We start from the raw sequence: 19,012 nt of genomic DNA on the forward strand, positions 1-19,012 counted from the left end.
GATAATCAAATCGCTCAGTGGATTTGTGATCTTCAAATAATGCAGTCATCTGAGCTGCCATGACCAGGGTGGCCGGTGCTGGATCCACATGGATTATAAAAAGGGGAATATACCTTAATTTTCTCTTTTTTAAGAGACTAAGAAAAAAAATCCATAATAGTGGACAACATAAGATTTTGCATATTACCTGTAGTATTATTATTATTATTATTACTATTTACATTACCTGTAGAAAATAGACTAGATGATTGATAATAAGCTGAAAACTGTCCATTGAAGTCTAAGTTAACAAATTCCAAGGTCATGACATTGGATGATGAGTAAAACCTCTGATTTGTCGGATGGCAAATTCTCCCAAGTTCATGTCCATTCCATGGATATCCATCATATATCGTCACATATTCAGAATTACAAAGTGGGCCGTTGGTTCGCATACTGTTCAGAAGAAGAGGAATGGCTAAATATTAACACTATGTGGAATCTTAACGCATTATGCTGGGTAGAGGGGTAATAGTAAGGCAAGGGTGGGGTTTGTAAAGCTGAAAGTTAGGGCACACACAAAAATGACTTACTATAAGTAATTGAAGTATAGTTCCACATGACCATATGGGATCTCAATTGTCCAGGTGCAAAAACGTGAATAGTACAAATAGCTGGATATATATCCTGTTTGCTGCGTCAGTATAAACCGGCAATCAAATGCTAAAAATAAAGAGAAAAGGCTTTTGTTGTAGATTAGTAAAATGAAAATTATTACAGGATGAATGATATATCTGTGCTGTAGGGGGCCACGCAGGCCCGATATAGCATTTGTGCTCCTGATTGTGTGGACCATTACATATTAGGGTGCTCAGTATGTAACTTATTAAAGGGGCTGGTGTAAAATTGAGCAGTGGAATAATTTTTACCCTTCTTAGTCATACCTGAGCTTGGGTTTTCAAAGGGGGTCGTGGTGGGTATTCCTGGATATATTAGAGAAGAAAGAAAAAGAAAAATGCTGCATTTATTTATGTTTTAAAATTACCAATATTCAGAATATATTTTGTATAAATGCCTTATTGTAACTTCTGCGAGAAAGTATCTCATACTGGTATTTTATGTATGGTACTTACCAACGGTGTTAGATGCTAGATATATGGGAAAACAGACAGGAAAGAAAAAGGAAAACTTGATAATTTTGAATTTTTTTGACACATAAAAAGCTTGAATTATACTGTATACAGGCTTACATTACGTATCTAACTACAGTAAGAAGATATTTCAGGCAGACATTTTATGTATTATTCTTACAAGCCTTACAAAGTGCTGCTATAGATGAGTAAAAGATGAGTTTTTCCTATTTTCCTCCCCAAAATTTGGAGTGCGTCTTATAAACCGGTGCGCAGTGCTCCCGCCATGATCTGCCGGCCGGTACCTAGAGGAGTTGGGCTAAAGCTAGGGTTAGGGCTAGGGTTAGGGCTAGGGTTAGGGCTAGGGTTAGAGTTAGGGTTGGGGCTAAAGTTAGGGCTATGGTTAAGGTTAGGGCTAGAGCTAGGGTTAGGGTTGGGGCTAAAGTTAGGGCTAGAGTTGGGGCTAAAGTTAGAGTTAGAGTTGGGTTTGGATTAGGGTTGGCATTAGGGTTAGGGTTGGCATTAAGGTTACGTTTAGGATTAGGGCTAAGTTTGGGATTAGGGTTAAGGTTAAGGTTGGGGGTGTATTGGGATTAGGGTTAGGTTTGAGGTTAGAGTTGAGATTAGGATTAGGTGTGTGTTGGATTTAGGGTTTTGATTAGGGATATGGTTAGGGTTGGGATTAGGGTTGTTTTGGGATTAGGGTTGTGATTATAGTTGGGGTCGTGATTAGGATTATGGATCGGGTTGGGATTAGGGTTAGGGGTGTATTGGGGTTAGGGTTGGAGTTAGAATTGGGGGGTTTCCACTGTTTAGGTACATCAGGGGGTCTCCAAACGCAACAGCCGATTTTGCGCTCAAAAAGTCAAATGGTGCTCCCTCCCTTCTGAGCTCTGCCGTGTGCCCAAACAGTGGGGCATCAGCGTACTCGGCATAAATTGTACAACAACTTTTGGGTTTCAATTTCTCCTGTTACCCTTGTGAAAATAAAAATTTGGCGGCTAAAATATCTTTTTTGTGGAAAAAAAATATTTTTTATTTTCACGACTATGCATTATAAACTTCTGTGAAGCACTTGGGCATTCAAAGTTCTCACCACACATCTAGATAAGCTCTTTGGGGGGTCTCATTTCCAAAATAGCATCACTAGTGGGGGGTTTCTGCTGTTTAGGTACATCAGGGGCTCTGCAAACGCAACATAACGCCCGCAGACCATTCTATCCAAGTCTGCATTCCAAAACAGCGCTCCTTCCCTTCCGAGATCTGCCATGCGCCCAAACAGTGGTCCCCCCACATATGGGGTATCAGCCTGCTCAGCATAAATTGCACAATAAATTTTGGGGTCCAATTTCTCCTGTTTCCCTTGTGAAAGTAAAAAATTGGGGGTGAAAAGATCATTTTTGTGGAAAAAATATGAATTTTTTTTTATTTTCATGGCTCTACATTATAATCTTTTGTGAAGCAGTTGGGGGCTCATAGTGCCCACCACTCATCTAGATAAGCTCCTTGGGGGGTCTAGTTTCCAAAATGGGGTCACTTGTTTGCAGTTTCTACTGTTTAGGTACATCAGGAGCTCTGCAAATGCAACATGACGCCCGCAGACCATCCCATCAAAGTCTGCATTCCAAGTGGTGCTCCTTCCCTTCCGAGCCCAAACAGTGCCCCCCCCCCCCCACATATGGGGTATCAGCATACTCTGGACAAACTGGTCAACAAATTTTGTGTTTTTTTGAGGAAAAAACAAAGGATTTTTTATTTTCATGCCTCTACTTTATAAATTTCTGTGAAGCACTTGGGGGTTCAAAGTGCTCCCCACACATCTAGATAAGTTCCTTAATGGGTCTAGTTTCCAAAATGGTGTCACTTGTGGGGGGTTTCCACTGTTTAGGCACATCAGGGACTCTCCAAACGCGACATGGCATCCGATCTCAATTCCAGACAATTCTACATTGAAAAAGTAAAACGGCACTCCTTCTCTTCCAAGCTCTGCGGTGCACACAAATAGTGGTTTACCCCCACATATGGGGTATTGACATACTCAGAAGAAATTGCTCAACAACTTTTGTGGTCTAATTTCTCCTGTTACACTTGTGAAAATAAAAATTTGGGGCAAAAATATAATTTTTGTAGAAAAAATGCGATTTTTTATTTTCACGGCTCTACGTTATAACCTTGAGGTTTAAAGTGCTCACCACACATCTAGATAAGTTCCTTAAGGGGTCTAGTTTCCAAAATGGTGTCACTTGTGGAGCGTTTCCACTGTTTAGGCACATCAAGGGCTCTCTAAACGTGACATGGCATCCGATCTCAATTCCAGCCAATTCTGCAAAATTAGATAAGATAAGTTCCTTAATGTAGGGCCGGCGTCAGCACCCGCCGCACCTGGGCAAATGCCGGGGCCCTAGAGAGAGAGGGGGGCCCACTCACGCTGTCATAGATACAGCTGGGAGAGCAGAGCAGGAGAACATGCTCTCTCTGCCCACAAAGTCACTGCTGGCTGCCTTCTCTTAACCCGTATGTGCCAGCTCTGACACAAGCATCTTCTCACTCAGTCAGTGCAGCCAGGCAGGCACACATAGGGGTTAAGAGAAGGCAGCCAGTGTGACATTGTTTGTGGGCGGAGAGAGCACTTTCTCCTGCTCTGATCTCCGCCCCTGGCTGGCTGCAGTGCTGCTGAACTTATCAGGCAGATTCCGGAGGAGCTCCTATCAGTGCCTGAGTGAGTGGCACTGCTATATACTACATGGGCAGCTGGGCTGCTATATACTACGTGGGCTGGGCTGTTATATACTACGTGGGCTGGGCTGCTATATACTACATGAGCTGATATATACTACATGGGCTGTGCTGCTATATACTATGTGGGCTGGGCTGCTATATACTACGTGGGCTGCTATATACTACATGGGCTGCTATATACTACGTGGGCTTCTATATACTACGTGGGCTGGGCTGCTATATACTACGTGGGCTGCTATATACTACATGGGCTGCTATATACTACATGGGCTGCGCTGCTATATACTACGTGGGCTGGGCTGCTATATACTACGTGGGCTGCTATATACTACGTGGGCTGGGCTGCTATATACTACGTGGGCTGCTATATACTACGTGGGCTGGGCTGCTATATACTATGTGGGCTGTGCTATATACTACATGGGATGCTATATGCTACGTGGGCTGCTATATACTACATTGGCTGCTATATACTACATGGGCTGCTATATACTACGTGGGCTGGGCTGCTATATACTACATGGGCTGCTATATACTACATGGGCTGCTATATACTACGTGGGCTGCTATATACTACATGGGCTGCTATATACTACGTGGGCCAGGCTGCTATATACTACGTGGGCTGGGCTGCTATATACTACGTGGGCTGCTATATACTACGTCGGCTGTGTTATATACTACATGGGCAGTGTTATATACTACGTTGGCAGTGTTATATACTACGTGGGCTGCTATATACTACGTGGGCAGTGCTGTATACTACTATGTGGGCAGTGCTGTATACTACTGTGTGGCTGTGCTATATACTACTATGTGGGCAGTGCTGTATACTACTATGTGGGCAGTGCTGTATACTACTGTGTGGGCTGTGCTATATACTACTGTGTGGGCTGTGCTATATACTATTGTGTGGGCTGTGCTATATACTACTGTGTGGGCTGTGCTATATACTACTGTGTGGGCTGTGCTATATACTACTGTGTGGGCTGTGCTGTATACTACTGTGTGGGCAGTGCTGTATACCACTATGTGGGCTGTGCTGTATACTACATGGCTGTTCTATAAACTACGTGGGCCATGTTATATACTATGTGGCTGTGCTATATACTATATGGGCTGCTATATGATATGTGGGCTGTGCTATATACTACGTGGCTGTGTTATATGCTACGTGGGCTGTTATATACTACCTGGCTGTGTTATATACTACGTGGGCTGTGTTATATACTACATGGTTGTGTATATATGCGATCATGAATCGTGGTATGTTTTAAAGGGGGGGCCCACTGAGACTCTTTCGCCCGGGGCCCTCAAAAACCTGGAGCCGGCCCTGCCTTAATGGGTCTAGTTTCCAAAATGGTGTCACTTGTGGGGGGTTTCCACTGTTTAGGCACATCAGGGACTCTCCAAACGCGACATGGCGTCCAATCTCAATTCCAGCCAATTCTACATTGAAAAAGTCAAACGGCGCTCCTTCTCTTCCAAGCTCTGTGGTGTGCCCAAACAGTGGTTTACCCCCACATATGGGGTATCGGCGTATTCAGACGAAATTGCACAACAAAATTTATGGTTAAATTTCTGTTTTTACACTTGTGAAAATAAAAAAAAATGGTTCTGAAGTAAAATGTTTGCAAAAAAAGAACAATGTTCATTTTTTCCTTCCACATTGTTTCAGTTCCTGTGAAGCATGTAAAGGGTTAATAAACTTCTTGAATGTGGTTTTGAGCACCTTGAGGGGTACAGTTTTTAGAATGGTGTCACACTTGACTATTTTCTATCATATAGACCGCTCAAAATTACTTCAAATGTGATGTTGTCCACCCAAAAAAATGGTGTTATAAAAATGTGAAATTGCTGGTCAAATTTAACCCTTATAACTCCCTAACAAAAAAAATTTGTTTCCAAGATTGTGCTGATGTAAAGTAGACATGTGGGAAATTTTATTTATTAACTATTTTTGTGACATATCTTTCTGATTTAAGGGCAAAGTTGAAAAGTTTGAAAATTGCAAAATTTTAAAAATTTTCACCATATTTCTGTTTTTTTCATAAATAATTGCAAGTAATATTGAAGAAATGTTAACACTATCATGAAGTACAATATGTCGTGAAAAAACACTCTCTGAATCAGCGGGATCTGTTAAAGCGTTCCAGAGTTATAACCTCATAAAGTGACAGTGGTCAGAAATGTAAAAGTTGGCTTGGTCATTAAGTACCAAATTGGCTCTGTCACTAAGGGGTTAATAAAAGTTTTTCCCTCTGAGCTATTGTGTTTTGCTTTGACGAACTCACCATAAGGAGGCTAATGTATGTATGGGATGGCAACTGTCAGCAGATAGAGTTGAATTTTAACTGACAAGCTTTCTGAAAACAAAGCATTCTACTTTTTTGGATATAGGATTTGCAGTCAAAGCAATGTACAGGAATTCAGTATGAACCTCAAGAACAGTACATGTGAATCTAAGACATCATTGAAAATGAAATATTCCTCCCACCAAGGAACAAACGGAATAGGTAAAGAGGGGGAGAATGCATCCCATGGTGGATGCCCTGATCTGGAAAAATAATATATAAAATAAAAAACAATAATTCCACATGGCTCTCCACTAAAGGTTTCTACAAATCTAATGTGTGGCAGTATACCAAAAAACCTATACAATTAATTAACTACATCCTATTATTTTTTTATTAATTCTGATACTATCTATTTAATTTACTGTTTGCGATATGAAATACATTGGATGCACTAGTCAAAAAATGTATAAAAATAGCATAATTGCTAGTTACAAAGGTTGGAAAACAACCTAGGTCCATTAAGTTCAACCTTCCTCCACCAATTATGCATTCTTTAGTACTAAATTATCTATAACCCACAATGTTTTTTGTACTGAGGATATGTGAATATACCCCCGGTAAGGTCACGGCTAGCTCCACGAGAACTCAAGTACTATTCGCTGCCACCACCAGTCTTGTTTTATAGATCCTGGTTCTGGTAGCATATGGCTTCAGGGTGCAGGTTAAAAACAAAAGGAACAGAACTATTATATTTTATATTTAATCCAAAATGGGGCAGTGTTTATAAAAAATATACAAAATATTTTACAAAGGGAACAAAACAATACAGCATATACAATTACATAAAATGAAAGGAAAAAACAAAAGAAATTTACTTCGCTGAACACAGAGATGACTCAGCTAGTGAAGGAGGGCACTTCGATTGGATACGCTCAATGAGCTGGATTTATGTATACAGCAAAGTATCTCTCCAGAGGAAACCAGATCATAATTTGCCTTGATCTTTCATCAGCTACTAAGTTACTTCCACACCCCACTTGATGACCTCATGTGGGCCTGGTTGAAGGATGTTCTCAGCCCTTCAGGATTTTATGAATCCCAACTTATGTGATATCTTCACTCCTGACAATCACAGAAGTTCGAGATCGCTGCCATAATTTTTATTAGGATTTTACCTTTTCCCAGATACCAAACATGACATGGCTGTTGTTAGAATTCTGCCAATTATTGATTTATGGCTTATAGGCAGGGATTACAGTTATGAAGAAATATGCATTTTCTTCCCCAATTTGACCTGAAGCTGAAAATATATGTCCCTTCATTAACGGATCTATACAAACTCCAAAATTTCTAACGTTCTTTTTGGATAAATAGGTCTGGAGTCAATGTACAGCATTTCCCTTGCAGGAAACAACAGTGTCACTTGAATTCAAGATGCATTTCCTGTGGACAAAGCCTCTTTCACTTTGCTATCAATGTGTAAACACATGTACATTTGTATTCCAACCCTCTGAAAAGACCTTTCATGCCTTAAGTACTCATCCAAACTATAGCTCTTTATCTATGCACAAAATACATCCTCATTGGTACTGCAGGAGTTTTTTGTCCTAAAAGGAGGGGCCTGCATTTTAATTAAGATTGTCACTTCTTCTCCAATCTATACATCTCAGTCTTATTCATTTCCCATGTGCTAAACTGTGTAATTCAACTACTAAAATAAATTTGTAGATCCTTTTTGCTACTACAAAATGTGAGTTTAATATTTTCTATCACAGCAATATTGAATATATACTTTATTAGCACTTACCAGTGGTAACAGGTTCTGGATAAAACACACGTGAAAATAAAGAGGGGGAAAAGATAACATTTTATTGTTTTTTAATTACAATTCTGTAAAGAGAAATACATGTGGCAAAAAAATGTATATAATAAATAAAACTTTCACTACATATTGTGACAATAAGACATATTATGTGTAGAACTCATCGTGTCCATACTTGATACAGTAAGTAAAATCAGAGAGGAGAAAGAAATGAAACATTGATGTTTACTGTTTAAAGAACACAGCAATAAATGTGGGCCATTTATATGGATACACCTTGGTGGGCCATTTATTAAGTTGCATCCAAAATGGCAGACTTCAAAATGGCTGTCATGGTAACCACCCATCTTGAAAAGTTTTTCCCCTTCCATATGCTGATGTGCCACAAAAAGGACATTGATATCACCAACCATTCCCATTTTATTTAGGTGTATCCATATACATGGCCCACCCAGGTGTATCCATATAAATGATCCATCCTGCATAAATATAATAGAATATTAGACAAATTGCCACAAGGTAATTTCATTTTGTCTTTACAACAGTGTATTTAAGCTAATGCTGTCACACCTGCAGCAAATCCTAGCTTATATTTCAGAACGCTTTCACATTCACATATACCTGTAAATATTTGTTTATTGGATTATCTGAGATTTGAGTTCAAATGGATCTTCACTTGTTCATTACATACTTGACAAATGAAGTGATAAAATCCCTGGATTAAAATCAATATAAATGACTAGTGAGCAGAGCTGAGCGGATCTTTTGAACTTCGAATCTGCCGAATTCTCAGAATTTTCCCCCCAAAATTGATTTATGGCTATTACATTTGCGTGAATCTCAATATTGGAAAGATTTTAATTGCTCAGAAAATACACATGGGAAGAGGAGAGATGATCCTGCTGATCATAAGAGCATACAATCTACTGGAGAGATAGAGGACCTCACTGACGAAAAGAGCTTACACTTAACCACTTTCTGACATCGGACATAATAGTACGCCAATGTCAGACTCCCTCCCTTTCATGTGGGCTTCGGCGGTGAGCCCACATCTTTCCCGGGACATGTCAGCTGTTTTGAACAGCTGACATGTGCCTGGAATAGCCACGGGTGGAATCGCAATCCACTCGCAATTGTTCTCTCTTTGGTATCCGGAGTGAGCAGACGTGCCTATCTGCTCTCTGCAAGACAGAGGAGATAGCACGGGGCCATTTGATGGATGGTTTATACTCTGTGGATCACACTGTTCCGGTTTGACGGACCATTGTGGGAAGGCGGAAACCACTCACCCATACAGCCAACTGCCTCTGGACACGCAGCGCTGGATCAGCACCCAGATCTGCCACTACTACATACATTCCCCCTACAGGTACATGCAACTCCAATACCTTACAGCCACCCTTACTACGAAATAAGTTGACTGATATGGTGGTAGATGAAGGGATTGTAAACTGGATAAGCGACTACCTGACAGACAGGCTGCAGTTTGTAAGGTTCGGTGAGGTGGTATCTGGCAGTGTATGGAGCAGTGTTAGAGCCCTTCAGGGTACAGTGCTGTCGCCCTTCCTCTTCACATTATATACAGCTGAGTTTCAGTATAAGGTTGGGTGCATACGTTCAGGATTTTTTGCGTTTTTTTTCGCTATAAAAATGCTTAAAAACGCATACGTATGCATCCCATCATTTATAATGCATTGCTCAATTTCTGTGCATATGTTGCGATTTTTTCCGCGAAAAAAACACATCACTGTAAAAAACGCAGCATGTTCATTAATTTTTTGTATTTTTTGTGGATTTCCCACTATATTATTGCATTGGGAACCACCGGAAAAAAACGTAAAATATCCCCCCAAAAAAGCGAAAAAAACGCATGCGGATTTCTTGCAGAAAATGTCCGGTTTTGTTCAGGAAATTTCTGCAAGAAATCCTGACGTGTGTACATAGCCTAAATCAGATTTTTGTCACTTCCAAAAATTCTCAGATGACTCAGTGATTGTAGGGGACATTGTGGTGGGCTGGGGGAAGGAGGAATATAGAAGGGTGGTTTCTGACTGTGGATTGATGCCAGACTAACTGTCTAGAATGAAATGTAAAGAAAACCAAGGAGTTGGTCGTGAGTTATAGAAGGAAAAAGGAGGATTACTTACTGACCAATATTGCTTGCCAGGAGGTTGAGATTGTTGAAAGCTACAAATATTTGGGGGTTCAACTCGACAGAAAACTCGATTGGAGGTGTCATACAGAAAAAGTTTACAAGAAGGGAATGAGCAGACTGTACTTTCTTCCGAAGCTCAGGTCGTTCAATGTGTGCAGTAAAATGCTGGAAATGTTCTACCAGTCCGTTGTGGCAAGCGCCTTTTTTTTTGCTATCATATCCTGGGGCAGTAGTGTGAGAGTATTTGACGCTAATAAGCTCAACAAACTTAGCCAGAAGGCAAGCGCGGTTGTTGGCCTCCATCTGGACTCTTTTGAGGAGGTATTGGAGGATAGGATTCAGAAGAAGTGTAGGGCTATAATGATCAATAATACACACCCACTATACGAGCTGTTCTTGAAGCAGAAGAGCACATTCAGCAGCCGTCTAATCCTACTAAGGTGCAAGATGGAGAAATTCAGGAAATAGTTTGTACCTACTGGTATGGGGATGTATACTAATTTCCTAAGGGTGGTAGACAACAATGACTGATTGCTGGTGTACAAATGTCAATTAACAGTGACTTATATACTATTATTATTATTACTTATTTATATAGCGCCATTAATTCCACGGTGCTGTACATGAGTAAAAGGGGTTACGTACAGGGTTATAGATAACGTTTACAGTAAACAAATTTACAATGACAGACTGGAACAGAGGGGAGAGGACCCTGTCCTTGCGGACTTACATTCTATATACCTGAACTACCCACATTTATTTGTTATGTAATGTTGGTATACTTGTGCAAGATTTCTGTCCTAATATTTTATGTACTGCTGTTTGTATTGCTGCTGTAATACCGTAATTTTCCCTGGGATCAATAAAGTGTATCGTTTTATATCATATTAACTAGCTAAATGCCGCTTTCAAACACTGACAGTGGCATTTAACTCGCACTTCCGGCCATCAAGCCAGAAACCCGCCAACCGATGACCCCCGTCACGTGATTACGGGTCACCGATTAATTGGCATGACCTGGAGAGCTCTATGGTTGTCAGTGATGGCTTGCTTTGAGCGCTCACATAGCAAGTGAGTAATTCTGCTATATAGAGGTGATCTGAGCATCGTCTCTATGTAGCAGAGCTGATTGGGTTGTGGCAGCTTCTAGTCTCCCATGGAGGCTATTGAAGCATGCCAAAAGTAAAAAAAAATGTTTTTAAAAATATTAAAAAAATTAGAAAATATAAAAGTTCAAATCACCCCCCCTTCGCCCCATTCAAAATAAAACAATAAAAAAATCACATATTTGGTATCACCTTGTTCAGAATCGCTCAATCTATCAGTAAAAAAACGAATAACCTGATCACTAAACGGCGTAGTGAGAAAAAAAGTCAAAACGCCAGAATTTAGTTTTTTTGCTCAACACGACATTGCATTAAAATGCAATAACGGTCGATCAAAAGATCGTACATGCACCAAAATGATATCATTAAAAATGTCAGCTCAGCATGCAAAAAAAATCCTCACCCAACCCGAGATCATGAAAAATGGAGACACTACGGGAATCAAAATATGGCACTATTTTTTTTTTTACAAAGTTTGGAATTTTTTTTCACCACTTAGATAAAAAAGAACCTAGACATGTTTGGTGTCTATGAACCATAATGACCTGGAAAATCATAATGGCAGGACAGGTTTAGTGAACCTAGTAAAGAAGCCAAACAAAATACAAGTGTCGAATTGCACTTTTTTTTGCTATTTCACCGCATTTGGAATTTTGTTTCCTGTTTTCTAGTACATGACATGGTAAAACTAATGGTGTCATTCAAAACTGAAAAAAGCTCTGGTCATGAAGGGGTTACAGGATAGAAAGAGGACCCCACTGACCATTAGAGCTGACTCTCTATACTAAAGAGAGACTTACCCCATGACTCTGGAGATGGAAAATGACTCTGCCATACAAACTGTGCTCCACTGCGAGCCAATGATCTGGGCTACAGGGCATTATGGAGAAGCCCGAGCGGCTCTGCAAAATGATAATAGCCCTCTCTCTGACACTTCAGCAGTGTTGGAAAGGGTGCTGTGTAAGTTTTTTATTTTCTTTTGCGAACCGTGAATCAAATCTCTAAGTGTTCAAATTAGTGTGAAACTGCAAGTTAATTCAGGCATTTTTTATCAATTAGTGTTATGTCATCGTTGTAGTTGATCATTTAAAAAAAAAGAAACATTAGGCATAGGTTGCTCTAATGTAAGAAAATGGTTGTATTCTTATCTGCTGTCACCCCTTGGGATCTAAAGGTACCTTCACACTGAACGATATCGCTAGCGATCCGTGACGTTGCAGCGTCCTGGCTAGCGATATCGTTCAGTTTGACAGGCAGCAGCAATCTGGATCCTGCTGTAACATCGTTGGTCGGAGCAGAAAGTCCAGCACTTTATTTCGTCGCTGGATCTCCCACAGACATCACTGAATCGGCGTGTGTGACGCCAATTCAGCGATGTCTTCACTGGTAACCAGGGTAAACATCGGGTTACTAAGCGCAGGGCCGCGCTTAGTAACCTGATGTTTACCCTGGTTACCAGCGTAAAGGTAAAAAAAAAAAACACTACATACTTACATTCCGGTGTCTGTCCCCCTGCACTGTGCTTTCCTGCACTGGCTGTGAGCGCCAGCCAGCCGTAAAGCACAGCGGTGATGTCACCGCTCTGCTTTACGGCTGGCCGGCGCTGACAGTGCAGAGAAGCACAGCGCCGGAGGACAGACACCGAATGTAAGTATGTAGTTGTTTTGTTTTTTTACGTTTACGCTGGTAACCAGGGTAAACATCGGGTTACTAAGGGCGGCCCTGCGCTTAGTAACCCAATGTTTACCCTGGTTACCAGGGGACTGGCATCGTTGGTCGCTGGAGAGCTGTCTGTGTGACAGCTCTCCAGCGACCACACAGCGACGCTGCAGCGATCGGGATCGTTGTCTAGATCGCTGCAGCGTCGCTTAATGTGACGGTACCTTAACACAGGCCAGTCCAGTGGTTGTTGCTGGCTAAGCAAGCAATGACTGTGTCATCCAGATAAAGGTAAGTAGATAGCGTCCAATCAAGGATGATTAGTTCCAAGAGACAAACTTTATTATGCCATCACATAACTTTTTGACCTTCAGGTGTATAGCACAAAAAAAAGTTAATTTATATTATTGTAGTCTACGATGCTGCATAGACTTATATTGCAAAGGAGACATAATCTCCAGTGGTAGTTGGAATAGAAGTTATATGACCCAAAAGAGGACCTCAGTGGCGCTGTAAATCGCATAAGATGATGATTGGTGAGTACATTATCACACTACACTATACTACATATATATTCACACAGGTCTAGGAAATGAAAAGCTTTGTGAGATTGCTTCTATATGCAACAGGCTAGTCCTATTAAACTAAAATACACTATAAATTGGGCAGTTATCCTTACTTTTCCACAATCTGATTTCAGGCCCTTTTATTGGGTTTCTCAAAAAAACACTTTGGAAAGTCTAAGCTTCAACTAAACACTGACCAAGATCTAGGAAAAAATATCTTTCCTTGACAATTTTTCTATCACTGTCTCACAATTTATCTAAACTTACAAAAAATATAGCAGAACATCACCAACATCTACTGTACATTTTAATTTTTAAAGGCCCTATTATTAACTGTGTGCTAATCATCAACCTCTGCAACTATATGTACAGTATTACTAAATTTAAAAAAATTACATGGGGTCTTTTCTACTTTTCATAACCAGCGCAGGCAAAACTGAAAGCTGCGGGATCCAACTCTCAGCTGTCAGCTTTATCAAGGCTAGTTATCAAGACTAGAAGGGTCACACACTATTTTTTTTATTTATTCTCAGACTGGTATAGGGCCATGGATATTGCCCCCCCCCCAGCCTAAAAATAGCAGCGCGCAGCCCCCCAGAAAGGGCACATCTATTAGATGCACCAATTCTGGATCTTTGCCCAGCTCTTCCCACTTGCCTTAGTGTCATGGAAAGGGGGGATAATGGTTGTGGGGTTGATATCATTACTAACCCCATAGTTAGATTGTAAAAAAGACACACAGCTATAATAAAATCCTTTAATTGAAATAATGACACAGACTCCTGACACCTGAGTTCAAAGCTAATGAACCCCGGTGACCTCGCTAAGGGCACAGCTCTGCTTAGAGAGTTATCACACATCGAGAGGTGCCATAAATCAGGTCACTGAAGTTCATTAGCTTTTCACTCTGGTGAACCTTCTCACAGCAACTCAGTGCTAGACACTGAAGGATCAATTACTCCCCTATGTCAGTGTGTTCTGGCTGATTGGAGAGTGGTCAATGATGTGACTGCTCTCCAAATTATCAGGATCATTGTGGGACAGTATGGATTATCTTCACATCGGACAGGTGAGGGATATGATTGTTTATGTTCTTCTTTTCCAAGTGACATGGGCATCAGTGGATTAGGTGTCAAGGTGAGTATTATGGTTTATTATTTTTTGTTTTTTACAAGTGATATGGGCTTCAATGGATTAGGTGTGAAGGTGAGTATAAATGAGCTTTTTATTTTTATTTCAAATAAAGATGTCAGTGTCTAGACCTTTTGACAGCATTGGAACTGCAGCTCTCTGACCAGCAATAACGATTTTACCTACGGATCAGAGCTCATGTTCACCACACTGTCATGCAGATGACAATGTGGCAAACAACGGATGTTTGTGTTCATCTGGTACCCGAACCTAACCTATTTTAGATGTTGTGCTGAACCTGCAGAACCCAAACATCCACAGGTACGACGAACACTACTGATGAGTACACAACTGAAAGTGTATGGTGCTTCGGTTCACAAAACCAAGGCAGGTCTTATGATTGCCACTAAAAAGTGCAGGAGTAGACAAATGTGGAGATGTTTCCCAAGCAGAGTGTTGCAGGTGTTGAGGAGCTGGTTTTGAGATTGCAGGAGTTTGAGGCAGTGTATCTATACAGGCTGAGAAGTTTTGCAAAGCTTGATCAAGTTTACATTGGCTTACATCAAGTTGCACAACCTGTCCAGGCAAATAGTCTGTATCCAATGGCAAGAGTGTTGTGTCTGCTGCACCTTTGTGATCCATGATCTTAGGATTCTGTGAGGCTTACCTTGTGAAGTGGACCCACTAAGCCCCAGGTCTAGGTGGGTACACAGACCCTGAGCGTTGGTGTAGCTGGCAGGATGGCATGTGGGGTGCAGGTACATGGTATCATCAACAATTTTGGAACAGCAGGATGGATGAAATGGATGTCGGCAAGAATAGATACAGGTTAACCACGTGCACAGAAGGTGGAGCATACCAAACTATTACTTGAATCTCAATCCTAAGAAACAGGTGTGGGTCCTAATGGGCCTAAATATAATCATGGTGATGGCATCACTAAGCCGTGCAGGGTAATCTGCAAAACTTGATGTGTAGCATAACAAAGGGCAGCAAACAGAGGTGAAGGAAGCACAGCCTGGGATAGCTGGGACAAATGTCTAACAATGATATATATAAATGTTTTGTCACTTTAACCCTCCATCACATACAATACTCGGACTAACGAGTTCACATACTATGTGCCTGTCAGGCGCCTGCTGGAAAAATACCTATAATATCTAAGGTTTGCAATTTCAGTGCTCTAAAAGTGATCAGTGACCTTGATAGGGATGTAATAAAAGAGACTACACATAATCAGTTGCAAAAAAAAACATTTACTTAACATAAAACTAATAACTATGAAATACAAACTTTTCAAAACTCCCGCCAAATAGTCCCCAGTTCGACTCTCTCAAAAAAATGTACAAAGAAAATTTTTGAACACAAACTTAATTTTAAGGTACCTTAAGTACTATTAAAAACATATTCAATCAGAAGTAGATGCTGAGGTTTCCCCAGAAAAGTCACACTTGCAGAGCAAATAGCAAGAATTACACACCATTTTTGCATGTGTCAGGCAAATTGCTTTATGACATTTGAGACATTCATAATTTGAAAGCCTTCTGGTTCCGCTTTCCGTTTGGCAGGTGGTGCATCTCCTTCTTTTGTGAGGTGGTGCAGATGGTGACTTTTCACCATCATCTTCTGGGCGGAACCTTTTGAGCTGAACTTGAAGGCGAGAGGGGATACCGATTGTTTTCACGCTTCTCCTGCGTAGCTCTCCAAGTACTAGTTCATGGGCCAATTTTTTCAGATACAATCGTCTACGGAGTGGTTCAAGCTTGTTTTCAAGATAAATTACTTGTGAATTTATACCACCCAAATTCAACATAGCAAAAAATATGACCATTGGCCAGCGTTTGATGTTTCTGCTGACGTTGAAAGTGGAGCACATCTGATCTGCTGTATCCACACCCCCTTTGGTGGCATTGTAAAATGTGATTATCTCCGGTTTTTTTTCTGCCCCAGTCCCAGGATCGATGGCAGCATCATCATGAAGTGTTGATAGAAGAAGTACGATTTTTTTGGCATGTGGTACATGGGAAACTAAAGCCTTTCCATTATGGAATGCAAACATACTGCTGTACTGTTGTCTCTCTTTCACACTTACAAACTGTGGCGGCAATTCCCTTTTGTTTTTTCTTACAGTTCCCACATATGACAGCTTCTGAATTTTCAGATAATCAATCACATCACAACTTGTAAACCAATTGTCAGCTGTAATATTGCGACCCGATCCAAATAAGGGTTCAGCCAGTCTTTTTACAACATCAATGGGTTTGTTGCTCACACAGTAAGGACCTTCTGGTTGTTTTCCTGCATAAACTTCCAGGTTGTAAGTGTAGGTCTTACTGGCATCAACAAGGGCATACATTTTTATTCCATATTTGTTTGGCTTTGATGGAATATATTGACGAAAGGCACATCTACCACGAAAACCAGGGAGCATTTCGTCAATAGTGAGATTCTCTCCAGGGTAATAACTTTGTTTACAGTTTACAACAAATCTTTCCATACATGCTAGCCACCTTAGGGAGAGACCCAAGTTGGGCTAAATGTAGCGGGACGAAAGAGACCGAAAAGCCCTCTACTTAAAGGAAATACATAGTGGATGCTTTCCTGAAACGGAAAGTACTTGCAAGCAGCATAATTCTTGTATTATGCTGCTTGCAAGTACTTTCCGTTTCAGGAAAGCATCCACTATGTATTTACTTTAAGTAGAGGGCTTTTCGGTCTCTTTCGTCCCGCTACATTTAGCCCAACTTGGGTCTCTCCCTAAGGTGGCTAGCATGTATGTATCGCTTGCTCACCGAGCCCCACTCCATACAGCCAACCAATTCCAGCCCTGTACTGATGAGGGCCTAAAGCCCGAAACACGTGTCCACAGGTAGGAATTGGTTGGCTGTGTAAATTTAGAAACTAATCCGCAGCATTGCATGCTTGGCGATTCCAAGCGCTGTGGATTAGACTGGGGTGGAAAGAGATGATTTGCATAGCTCCGCCTACTGCAAAGGATTCTGGGTAAACCTGCTATTCTTTGTATTATGCTGCTTGCAAGTACTTTCCGTTTCAGGAAAGCATCCACTATGTATTTCCTTTAAGTAGAGGGCTTTTCGGTCTCTTTCGTCCCGCTACATTTAGCCCAACTTGGGTCTCTCCCTAAGGTGGCTAGCATGTATGTATCGCTTGCTCACCGAGCCCCACTCCATACAGCCAACCAATTCCAGCCCTGTGCTGATGAGGGCCTAAAGCCTGAAACACGTGTCCACAGGTAGGAATTGGTTGGCTGTGTAAATTTAGAAACTAATCCGCAGCATTGCACGCTTGGCGATTCCAAGCGCTGTGGATTAGACTGGGGTGGAAAGAGATGATTTGCATAGCTCCGCCTACTGCAAAGGATTCTGGGTAAACCTGCTATTCTTTGTATTATGCTGCTTGCAAGTACTTTGCGTTTCAGGAAAGCATCCACTATGTATTTCCTTTAAGTAGAGGGCTTTTCGGTCTCTTTCGTCCCGCTACATTTCGCCCAACTTGGGTCTCTCCCTAAGGTGGCTAGCATGTATGTATCACTTGCTCACCGAGCCCCACTCCATACAGCCAACCAATTCCAGCCCTGTGCTGATGAGGGCCTAAAGCCCGAAACACGTGTCCACAGGTAGGAATTGGTTGGCTGTGTAAATTTAGAAACTAATCCGCAGCATTGCACGCTTGGCGATTCCAAGCGCTGTGGATTAGACTGGGGTGGAAAGAGATGATTTGCATAGCTCCGCCTACTGCAAAGGATTCTGGGTAAACCTGCTATTCTTTGTATTATGCTGCTTGCAAGTACTTTCTGTTTCAGGAAAGCATCCACTATGTACAACAAATCTTTGAAATATATCACGAATTGGAGCAAGTCGGTCATGTGTTTTGCGTTCGGTTCGGTTGGTTGTTCTGTCGTCAAACCGAAGGCAACGAATTAGAATCTTGAATCTGTTTATGGACATAACAAGGCTAAATTTTTCAACTCCATCCCCATCTTTACCCCAAAGTTCTTCCAAACTTTGTCTATTTGCCCTATAAGCTCCTGCAAGGTACAGTAATCCAAAAAAAGCACGCAGTTCTATTTCATCTGTGGGCTTGATGGTTCTGTTGCAGATGTACTTGTCCTTTATAATGTCTATATATTGGTTGGTATATGTGACAATAGAGTCCAGAATGTCATCTGTAAATATACTGTTCCAGCATTCAACTGCAGTTTTTGCATTACGTGCAGTTCCTATTACTGCAGGAAGGTGAGTAATAATGTTTAAAGGTTCCCTATGTTTTTTCTGGAATGGCTTCTTGTTCCATTTAGTATTTTTATCTTTTCCAATATAATATGATCCAACTTCTTCATCCTCACCACTGTCACCATCTTGCTCTGTTTCAGAATCCAGGACACATTCTTCCACCTCATCATGAGAA

General features: G+C 41.1%; 1 protein-coding gene across 1 annotated transcript in view; it reads right to left on the reverse strand.

Moving 5' to 3' along the window:
* The window catches only part of LOC138665856 (scavenger receptor cysteine-rich domain-containing protein DMBT1-like), an 81,746-nt gene that overhangs the window by 43,529 nt on the left and 19,205 nt on the right, over positions 1-19,012 (reverse strand). Inside the window, exons 6-10 of the mRNA XM_069753760.1 lie at positions 7,953-7,967; positions 1,113-1,127; positions 924-962; positions 573-702; positions 227-435 (exon numbers count right to left, since the gene is read on the reverse strand). Of these exons, the coding sequence (XP_069609861.1) occupies positions 227-435; positions 573-702; positions 924-962; positions 1,113-1,127; positions 7,953-7,967 (408 nt within the window). The remainder of the gene's footprint in view (positions 1-226; positions 436-572; positions 703-923; positions 963-1,112; positions 1,128-7,952; positions 7,968-19,012) is intronic.

This window comes from Ranitomeya imitator, chromosome 2 (genome assembly GCF_032444005.1).
Source record: "Ranitomeya imitator isolate aRanImi1 chromosome 2, aRanImi1.pri, whole genome shotgun sequence".
In the NCBI taxonomy this organism is placed as follows: domain Eukaryota; kingdom Metazoa; phylum Chordata; class Amphibia; order Anura; family Dendrobatidae; genus Ranitomeya; species Ranitomeya imitator.